This window comes from Cricetulus griseus, chromosome 2 (assembly GCF_003668045.3).
Source record: "Cricetulus griseus strain 17A/GY chromosome 2, alternate assembly CriGri-PICRH-1.0, whole genome shotgun sequence".
Classification (NCBI taxonomy): domain Eukaryota; kingdom Metazoa; phylum Chordata; class Mammalia; order Rodentia; family Cricetidae; genus Cricetulus; species Cricetulus griseus.
In genome coordinates this window covers 459,312,840-459,324,086 of record NC_048595.1, presented here as the reverse complement: position 1 = coordinate 459,324,086, position 11,247 = coordinate 459,312,840, and the positions used below count along the sequence as shown (strand labels likewise).

The following is an 11,247-nucleotide window of genomic DNA, read 5'->3' as shown; positions in this document are numbered from 1 at the left end:
AGTAGGTGGATCACAGTGCTCTGAAATGGAATAATAGGTTATTAAGTAAAACAGGAGCATATAGAGTATGCTGCTGTTTGGTGGGGAAATATGTCCACACTTGAAAACCCATATGCTGCAAGGATATGCATACTTTAATAAACTGTTCAGATGTGTTGAGTCTCACGTAGAAGAGCTGCAGTGAAAAGTTGGCCTCATACTGAGCTTACTGTTTCCATCCTGAAATTCTCATATGTGTTTCTTTCTAGCCTTAAAACAACCAATGTTAGGAATCACTTTGTTCTGAACAAATCACATCCATGGACAAAAGACCTGGTGTCAAACTGGGTTCAAACAAACTTTAGGTCCATTTTAAGAGTGGGCAAACCCGATGTATTTTTATGTGAAGAGTTACTCTCTCACGCTACTGTGATTTACAAAGTGGTCAGTGTTCACTCAAATTCAGTTTGGGATGGACCTTTCATGCTAGGTCCTCCTCACTGTTCAAACTTTCCACAGAATTGACCAGACTTTCCAATCTCTCTGAGATTTCACAGATTCCCCTGCCTATTCAAGGCATCCAAGACCAGATACAAAGACACTGGCTCCTACAGAAGGGGCTCCCCTTCAGTGTTTTCAGACTTTGCTAAGGAAAACAGGCTCCGTGTTGGAAGTGGGAAGTTTGCCAAGACTCCCCAAAGACCAAGCTGCAGAGAACAGAGTGAACTCCTATGCTCTCTACCCAGTGTACAAAGGCTCTTTTCCCTGAACATGCTGGGGAAGGGGGGACTCCCCAAGAAATGTGTTGTTAAACTCCAAAGGAATCCATGACAGGATCATTGGAACTTGATTTTTACTTTTGTTCAAGAGTGGCCTTTGGGATCAGCCTCCGTGCTCACTTGGTCATACTACCTCAAGCTGTAAAACACATGAGATTTTATTTTGGCAATAAAACAATGTGAGCAATCTGGTATCTTTAAGAAGTGCCAATTGAGCTGGAGAGATGGCTCAGAGGTTAAGAGCACTGGCTATTCTTCTAGAGGTCCTGAGTTCAATTCCCAGCAAGCACATGGTGGTTCACAACCATCTGTAATGAGATGTGGTGCCCTCTTCTGGCCTGCAGGGATATACGCAGACAGAACACTGTATACATAACAAACCTTTAAAAAGAAGTGTCAGGTATAGAAGTGAATGGGTTTTTGTTTGTTTGTTTTCTTGTTTTGTAAGATTTATTTATTTATTTATTTATTTATTTATTTATTTATTTATTTATCTATCATGTATACAGTGCCAGAAGAGGGCACCAGATCACATTACAGATGGTTGTGAGCCACCATGTAGTTGCTGGGAACTGAACTCAGGACCTCTGAACTGAACTCAGGACCTCTGGAAGAACAGTCAGTGCTCTTAACCCCTGAGCCATCTCTCCAGCCCAAAGTGAATGTTTTTTATGGCAAGATATTCTCCCTGCTAAGGTAACAAGACAAGTAAATAACAAATCCATTCCCTAAAGTAGACTCTGAATTTTTCAGTTAGTAGGACATGTATTTTAACAGATATATCCATTTTTATTTTGTGTATATGAATGTTTGCATATGTGTATTGCACCATGTGGGCAATGTGCCCTTGGAAGCCTAAAGAAGGTGTCAAATCCTACGAAACTAGTTACAGATGATTGTGAGCCACTACCGACGCTGGGAACCAAATCCAGGTCTTCTGGAAAGCAGCATGCAGTCTTACCCATGATGCCATCTCTCCAGCCCCAGTTAATAGGGAGATGTGTTCTTGCCTGTATGGGGCCATATACAATATCATCTAACCTCTTATATCTTTGCATCATTAAAAATGTTGGGCCTTAGACTCTGAACTCCTAGAAAAAGTCGATCAATCAATCATCTCAAAATACCTAAGAGTGACTGTTTCCAAAACCTTAGATACTAAAATCTGTGGATGCTCTCACATAAATGATATAAAACCTATATACCACCTGTGCACATCTGCTGCGTTCTCATCTCTAGATTTCTTATGATGCTTAGTATAACACAATGACTATGTGAGAAGTTATAGAAAATTGTTTAGGAAATAATGAAAAGAAACATTTATACATGCTCAGTGTAGATACTTTTTCCCCAAACATATATTTTTTAAAAGTATTATTATATTCATTTGTTAATGTGTGTGTATGTGCGCCAAGGTTTTGTGTGCGGAGGTGTTGTAGGTGTTGGGTCTCTCCTTCCACCATGTTGGTACTGAGGACTGAATTTAGATTGTCAAGTTGGATGATGACAAGTACATTTACATGCTTAACTACCTTGCCAGCATCCCCTCTAAATATTACTGATTCACAGCTGGCTGAAATGTGGGCATGTTGAACCCAGGGGTAAGGAGTGCTGACTATGCAAACCTCAGAAGCTTGGCTATGGTTTCTCTGTAGAGTGTTAGTGTCTGCAGCATTCAAGGTGTCAGGATTCAAGAGTGCAGACAACAGTTGTTGTTTATAACCTCCTGGAAGAGCCATTGGGAAGAATGCCATTTCCTTTTTTGAGTTTCAAGAGGCACAGGGCTCTATCTGCTTCCCTTTCCAAGGGGAAAGTCTCTCCATTGAAGAATCCCCTCACTGAGATCGCAGAAGAAACTGCCTGGTGACACTGGTTTACCTATCAGGTTTCCAGGTGGAACTAACATCTACTTGTCTGAAACAGGGACTAGACAGAGGAACTCTCCTTCAGTGCCACGGGCAACGTTCTGTGTGATGGACAGCAGCAATCAGTCTGCAGCGGGGCAGACCTTGGCTTTTGCCTTTTATTAAAATGTTTCCTGCTAAAACAAAACAAAGCAAAAAATGGTGGTGCACACCTTTAATCCCAGCACTCAAGAGGCAGAGGCAGAGCTCTGTGAGTTTGAGACCAGCCTGGTCTACAAGAGCTAGTTCCAGGACAGCCTCCAAAGCCACAGAGAAACCCTGTCTCGAAAAAAACCAAACCAAACCAAAATAAAATGTTTCCTGCTTCCTGCCTTGTTTGCTCTAAGTTCAGGCTTGTGTTCCTTTGTTTAGAGGACATGTGGAAATAATCCCCTGGTACCCTAACCAAGACACGGGATGACATGGGGGGAGGGTGTCACATTCTTGAGATTTTCACAGGGGTGAATCTTCTGCTTCATGGGAGATGAGGAGTGGCTTAGTGGAGGATTTTAAGACCTATTTTGCAAACTTAAAAATTAGACTCGAAGGAGGGATTTCAGACAGGGTCGTTAGTTTCTGTTTGTCAAAGGAATTGATTAGGTCTTGGTTTCACAGCTGAAAGTCAAACAGCATATTGAACAAACAAAAGGAAAACTTTAGGACCTTTCATTCCCAGTGGCACTGAGAGTGAACACACCGACACCATGGTTTTAATACGGATGTCATTTATTTAAACCAAAATCAGTTTATGCTTTCAAAGAGTGGGTCTCAAAGATTTAAAAGAAAAAAAATGTCATGCTCTCAACATCCCCCTCCCAATTTCTGTATAAAAAACTAACTTCCATTTTCCAGGAGGGGGCTAGACCCTAACATGGGAAACTGCTTCACTAAAATAGCCTCCTCCATCTTATTCTCCTCCTCTTTCATCTCTTTCTTTTCCTTCTCCATCTCATTCTCCTCCTCTTCCTCCACCTTCTCTTTCTTATCTTTCATTTTTCTAGGCAGGGTCTCTCCATGTAGCCCAGACTGGACTTGGATTATTTTTAAGATTTATTTATTTTCATTTTATGTGCATTGGTGTTTTGCCATGGGTGTCAGGTCCCCTGGAACTGGAGTTACAGACAGTTGTGAGCTGCCCTGTAGATGCTGGGTATCAAACCTGGATCCCCCGGAAGTGCTCTTAAACCACTGAACCATCTCTCCAGGCCCCTGGACTTGAATTCTTGATACTCCTGTCTTAGCTGGGATTCTTTAACTTTAGATTCCTACATTCAAAAGCAAATGCAGTTTGGGGATTGACTGAAATGTTTAAGGAGCCTGGATGAAATAAATTGGATGGGTGAAAAGTCAAGAAACACAATCAGATTAGATGAGTGGTGAGTGCATGTCCAAGTCATAAGAGCTCTGTGGCCTCCAGGGATTTGGTCAGTTGATCGCTTTTGCATCTCAGTTTCAACAGCATATTCCATTATTTGGTGACTGGCACAGATCTGGCTTAAGTGCCCAAATCAGAAAAGACGCCTATCTGTATACTCATCTCCAAGACTGTTGCATGTAGATGGATGGGGTTTGCTAAGATGTTGGAGATCACTGGGGAGGAGGTGCTGGGGACACAGCCGTCAGGCTTTTTCAGCCAAGTGATGAGTGTAAGTTCACTCTATAAGCATAAAACCCAGATGAAAACCACAATGACAAATAATCACCAATGTGAACTAGGGAAAGAAGACAGAGGTGGTGTTGAAGGCACTAAACACAGGCCTGCATTTTAGATTCAAATCCATCCCTTAGTAATTGTGTTGTGGTGGCAAATAACTAAAACTTGTGCAAATTTTTTTCCTCTTTTTTTTTTTTCCTTTCCCCTCCCCTCTTTTCAAGGTACCAGGGATTAGATCCAGGGCCTCACACATAAACACATCCGTTGTCACTGGCATACACAGCTCTTATTGCTGTGAAGATGGAATAAAAACCACAGAGTACAACCCTGATTTGACCTTTGAGAACTGTGTGGGAACCCCAGCGGGGAACATGTATGCAAAGAAATCAGTGTTTAAAATACATATGGGAGTGGCTTATGGCAACACGCGCATAGCCTATACCTGCCACACCAGCAGTGATAGGAGCACTGGAATAAAAAGGCGGAGCATATGTGATTATCAGAATAAAAGACTTCATTTCTTCTGAAACCCTTGAGACAGGAACTCCCACAGCCTGAGCGGCACTGGGTAGGTAGCATAGTGTATCATTGCAACAAAAGTGAGGGAGATGACACACCCCTCAGTTGCTGAGCTACCCACTTCCAAAGACAACCAACTAGATTTTGGAAGACTTGGGGCTTCAGTAAAAACACACAGGCAGGCCTGGAAGTAGTGCATTGATTATTTTATTAATTCCTTCTTTTTACATTATGGGAAACATCCATGTATTTACAGGTTGTTTTTTGTTTTTGTTTTTGGCCACACACAATCTAGGTAAATAAGCCTATGAAATTCCAATTCAGAAAGCCATAAAAATCTTCCCCACCCCTCCATCTGAAGGCTTTCAAGTGAATCTTTTTTTTTTCCCCAAACCAAAATAATTTTTAAAAATTACATTAGGGAATTCAGATATGCTAATGATTTACATTCCAGTTATTTAAAATATGCATCTAGACGTGTTCTTAAAAAAGAAATGGTCAATTCACAAGGATAAGGCTTAAATTAAAGCAGTACTGCACAGTAAAACATTAAGGGAACATCTATAAATAACAGAAATATATTACAAATAAATTAGCTCTATTTACCATTTCAAATATTAAAAATCTTTAATCCATTTCTTCATCTCTCTTTACAAAAAGGTTATGTGAATTGTATGGAAACATCTGCAAAAAATATAATAAATACTTAATTTCTTTGAATGTATTTTGTTGTTGTTCTTGATGAGGGAGACAAATTTCTTTTGTAATTCCAACCCCCACCCCAAGAAAATGCCCAACACCTTTATACCAAAGTTAAACAAAATAAGTAATTTTTCAGGGTACATACACTGTTCATTACAAACTAAAAAACATCTCTACAAATTACATCAAAAAGAATAATGCAACAAATGTTATGCTCACAGATGTCAGTTCCCAGGTTCCAGTGGATAACAAGCTGTATTGTGTGGGGGTCATGTCCTAACATCAATAATTAGCTTTTTTTTTTTCTATAAAGTTGTTTGTACAGTTTAAACTGTGTTTTTCAGGAAGGCAAAGGTTGTGATGCCCTGCAGGCGTTCAGCTAAAAGATTTAAAATTCTTACCAAAAATAGCTTATGAATATACAAATGCCATTCACTTAGACAAGATAAACAAACCTTCTCTTGTTCCTCTTTAAAATAGCCTGGGCTAAACCAGTTTCCAAAGAAAACACTGTAGCAGAGTCTGGGATCACATTAGAAACTGAACTCTACCTCAGGGCTCGGGGCTGTAGTAATGAAAGAGGGTCTAGAATGGTGGACACTGCTCCTGTGAATTCCAAGTCTTTCTTGGATGAAAGTGACCACGGGCTACCCAAGGTGACAGTTGGCCTTACTCCTGCAAACCTTACATGATGCCTAATTGCTGCTCCACTGTAAAGAAAGAGTGTTGTCTTTTTTTGAAACTAGCTCAAAAAATCTCCGCTCCAGTTGAGAAAGCACTGACTTTGCTCTAGTTGAAAGTTGTTTTTTTGTCTTTGTTTTTTAAATAAGTTAGTAGCCCTTTTCTCCTAAAACCACAGCAGTAAACATTTGTGCCCTGTTATTAAAGGTAACTCAAAGCATCAACGGCTCTGAGAGGTAGCGAATTCTCTAGTGGTTTTTAGAATATGTCTGAAAATAGTGGTTTCCAGAACCCATCACTTGTCTTAATTTTGTAAAGAAAATTTATTTAGCACCTGGCTATGAGAGAGTATTTTTTTTAAGCATCTCTGGTGCAAGCATTTTTTTTTTTTCTTTTAAGACTTCCATTTTTCAAATGGCAGATTTCTAATTCTTTAGGTTGTAAGCTTGACATAATATATGGCTGACCCTTTCAGACTGCCATACTCTGAATGTTTAAGCTGCTAACAAGTAAGGGCATTTTGAAGACTTCAGCAGGACGCCAGTGCACATGGCTCACGGACCATGACTAAACTGCAAGCCAACAGAAAACCTGGAATCCAACCCAAAGCTTGGGTTTCTCTCAGCGTTTCTGAATGCTGACTTACTCGCCTCATAGCTCTTGGCCCCTGCCTATCAAACGACCTTCTCTCACTACCTAAAACTTCAGGATAATAACGACAGTTCTTGGGAATGAGGCAGCATGTCAACTGGGGTAGAAAACCTTTTATTTTATCCATTTGATATAGGACAAAAGTCCTGTGCTGGGGAACGCGTGAACCCTGGATTGGAGTGAGAGACCCCTGGACTGTGGATTGCTGGGCTAAAGGGGTGGCAGAGAACCGCAACTCTTTTTCTGGAAATGGTCTCGCCGCCTTTCAGAAGCCGAGGTGTTCCTGTGTGTGTGTGTGTGTGTGTGTGTGTGTGTGTGTGTGTGTGTGTGTGAGAGAGAGAGAGAGAGAGAGAGAGAGAGAGAGAGAGAGAGAGAGAGACAGAGAGAGACAGAGAGAGACAGAGAGACAGAGAGAGAGACAGAGAGACAGAGAGACAGAGAGACAGAGGGAGAGAGAGCGAGCGTGTGTGAGACATCTTTCAGTGGGCCCACCAGAATGGACACTAACAGAACCAATTCTTTCTCCTTCCCCTCCCCCCACTTAAAAACCACTGCCATGACATTATAATACACAGAGTACAATAAAAGTTGATAAAACATTTCAGGTCTAAATTCTCTTAATAATAAGATAAATAAATAGATTCCTTATAGAGGATCTTAAACCATCGGGGTTTCCTTTGCCTTGATTTCCTTCATTTTATTGCCTTTCAGAATAGATATTTCCCTGAAAGATCGGGTTTACAATCTTCTGCTGAATTGAGACATGAGAAGCTGTGATTGATGAAGTACCAGCGAGGCGGTTTGTACAGCTGCACAGGTACAGATAGATACAGGGTACCCGCGCACACGCTTGGCCCTTCTCTCCTACATCACTCCCAGGCCCCCTACCCCAGGCCAGCTTGGTTCCCTCTCTCTTGGTCACCATTGATTCCGATGAGATGGTGTGATTTCTGAGACTTAGAAATAAAGCGCTCTGTCTGCTTGTAAAAAATAACCGTTTGGGGGGCAAATAAAGGGAATCGGAGACGAGAGCCCTCGTTTCTTTCACGTGGAAGACGGTTAAGTCTCTAAGGATCACCCTGTGTGACACTGGGTTTCTGAAATACCCTATGTTTTATATTGCTGAGTTCTAGGGACACACTAGCTTGAAAGAACCGAGGAGGGTGAGTGACCTACAGGTGTCTTTTTTTCTACACGGGTGGGTTTGCTTGTCCCAGAAAAGAAAGGGTTTGGATGTCTGCATGAGGCTTCAGGACAGGGGAGCGAAGCTCGGTGGAGAAGGTGGGCAAAGTGGTCCAGGAAGCGGGGTGGCTTGGGGAACGGCTCCTGCGAGGTGGACAACTACGCCACCACGGTGGCGGTCACTGAGCTCAGAGACGGAGGGGACAGGGAGGCGGCCGCGGACAGGGCGGCGGGGTGGTCCTCTGCTGGCGCTCAGAGCCGGGTCTGCGCCTCGGGGATGTAGATTTCGATGCTCTCCGCGCTCTCGGTGGCCGAGTTCTGGCGGACCGACGCGGCGCGCTTGGCGGCCATCAGGCGCTTGCGGGCCTCCTGGCGCTGCGAGCTCTCCAGCGAGCGCTCCCGGATCAGCGGCGCGGGGCCCTTCGCCGGCTTCTTTGGCACTGGAGGAGGGGCCCTTCGCTCCTGATCAAAGCAGAAGGTTCAGGACATTACACAGCTTCTCAGGACAAGCTTGGGAAAGACTGGGATAGGTCAGTAGTTCGAAAACACACACTCCTGCTTTTTTTTTTTTTTTTTTTTTAAACTGAGGATGGTTAGTTCTGATCTGCATACTGTATATCTGATTCCTCCTTATTGTTCTGGCCTGGGTATTCAAAAGATGCAGGAAAAAAATAAAACAAAACAAACCCACTACCACCAACACATAGTCTCTTACGCTTAAAGCCCAGGGTAAAGCTGGATCGCAGAACTAGGTCTTTTCGTGGCAGGGGGTGGGCATTTAAAATGCACCCCTTCCCGAATGAGGGTGGCTCTGTCTGCTTACTCCAGACTCTTCCTGGTGCTAGGGATGGGCCAGGAGATCTCAACAACTACAGAATGATTTGGAACTCTAAGATGGATCTGTCTAAGGAGGCATCAGGTAGGAGCCGAGGTTTGAGAACAACCTCCTTTCCCTCTCCCTGCGCCTACCCAGCCTTGCTTTCCACCCATTCCTAAGTGGCCAGATGAGATTTAAGATTGTATTTTCCGGCTTCGATGGTGCCACTGGGGTAGTTAGACCCTTTGCACATCACATAGGAACACACAGCCATAGACTGTACAGGGTCACTGGGTGGGAAGACTATGTCATTTCCTACTCTGGGGGAGGATTTTTCCGGGATATCAATCAGTCGCTAGGGGCTTCAACATGCTTGTGGCAGCCCAGAAGACAATCCCAACTTGTTATCAAAGTTGAACACAGGACTGGAAAAGGCCATGCCTCCTATCAGCAGACTCTGAAACGGTATTTTCTAATGTACTGCAAAATTCAGTCACTGATGCCTTCATGATAACCGTCCAGGGGGAGGAAAGGCATCTAAACCACAAAGGATACTCTAGGAGAAAGGTGTTGAGCCTCCGTCTGTGCAAGGTCCTCACGAACCCTACATTTCCACTTAAGTTAAACGCTCTGCATCCTTATGAAACCACACAGGAAGTTTGTCGTGAAGGTACCTAGTACCCAACTTATACATGTAACAATTTCTTTGCATCACTTCTTTGGGATGTTTAAAATCTTCAATGTGGGATAACTGGTGGATATTTTTAAAAGTATGAATATTGGAAACTTTTTGGCCATTTTTCTTTCTTTGCACACTTTATTTTTTTTAAAAACAATAATATTAAAGAATCAGTAGGTGAGATATTAGATGGAGCAGTACTAAAATTCCAGCGTGTTTACACGTGTGTATACTTTTAAGACCAAATTGCCAGCAGATAGTTTTACACATAAAGAAAACTAGAAGAAGTACAATGTTTGGCTTCTCAACGTAGAAGCCACACACACATCAATGGTACTTCAAGCTTGGTTCTAAGCCCCCCAGTTGGATGGTCATAGAATTGGAGACGGTGGGTAGTGGTGACGACATTACCCTCCTTATAGACAGTGCTTTGGGACTGGGTTTGTCCTGGGTGCCTACTGACCCCATACATCTGGAAGCGATGGATGACAGTGGATTACTGTTGGCTCTTGATGGGTCAGGAGACCCAAAAGGGCAGGGCTCTCACTGCTCTGAGTGAATAGCCGTCTCTCCTTTTCAGAGGTATCTCTTGGAACTATTTGACTTTGGGTCATAGGAGAACAAAAGTTGTTTTAAAAAACCTCATACAGGGTAGATCAGCCTGGGAAGGCAGACATTCGATCCTTGTAGAAGCCTGGTGGAACCACAGTAATCAAATATGAAGTTATTATTGATTAATTAAAATAATTTAAGTCTTTATTTCTAAACTGTTGCATGAAGACCCCCCCTCCCAGGGAACAATATCTCCCCAGGCAAATCAATCAATGTTAGAAAAAAATCCCAACATTTAAGATGACAGTCAGCTTCATAGTGAGCATTTTAGACTGCAGTGTCAGTAACTTCTTTGTTACTGTGTTTATGATTGTCAGCCAGTTAGTTCTCAGGGTTTCCCTTGTTTCTCAGAAACACATCCTGAGGGTGTAAGGAAGTTGAATTCTTGCTCTATGGAACCATGCACTGAAGAGATCATTTATTTCAGGTTAGAAAGCAAAACCGAGGCAGTTCCTTCCAGTGTCTAAAGTGGTTTAGCTTAAAGTTAAACCAGAGAAGAAGATGAAGAGGAGGAGGAGGAGGAGGAGAAGGAGGAGGAGGAAGAGGAGAAAGGAAAAGAAAAAAGGAAGAAAAAGAAAAAATGAAGGAGGCAGAAGTAAATAAAAAAGATAAAGAAAAGCCACATTCCCACTTTCCAATTCACAAAGACAGGTTTTTTTTTTCTTCAAAAATATGCCTGACACACATTACAGATATAATATCCCAAGTGATTAGTATGTAAACATTGTCATTACAATGAAATGAATAGGATGCCAGCTCCATTTCACATTGTAAACAGCAGGACTGGATGCAGAGCCCTATTTAGACTGTCCGGTGTTTGTGCAGGTTTTTAAATGAACCATACAAAATCTACATTGTTCTACCTTCTTGTCAAGAGGATCCATCTGTTTCCAATTATTGGCCTTTAACTGATGAAGTTCATCAAATTTCATACTAATGTTTTCTATGGACAACTGCAGCATGTCCCAAAACCCCGCCAAATCCTGGGAAGTGGGTCTTGGATGAGCATTGGGATTCTGTACAAAAGAGAGAAAAATATTGATGCTTTAGAGGCAGCAAACAGGGCCAGAACAGCATTTTCAAACATT

At 42.4% G+C, this 11,247-nt stretch overlaps 1 protein-coding gene across 1 annotated transcript in view; it reads right to left on the bottom strand.

Moving 5' to 3' along the window:
• Window positions 1-7,224: 7,224 nt before the first annotated feature.
• The window catches only part of LOC100774912 (disks large-associated protein 1), a 766,677-nt gene continuing 762,654 nt past the window's right edge, over window positions 7,225-11,247 (bottom strand). Inside the window, exons 13-14 of the mRNA XM_027397813.2 lie at window positions 11,023-11,175; window positions 7,225-8,513 (exon numbers count right to left, since the gene is read on the bottom strand). Of these exons, the coding sequence (XP_027253614.1) occupies window positions 8,304-8,513; window positions 11,023-11,175 (363 nt within the window). The 3' untranslated portion in view covers window positions 7,225-8,303. The remainder of the gene's footprint in view (window positions 8,514-11,022; window positions 11,176-11,247) is intronic.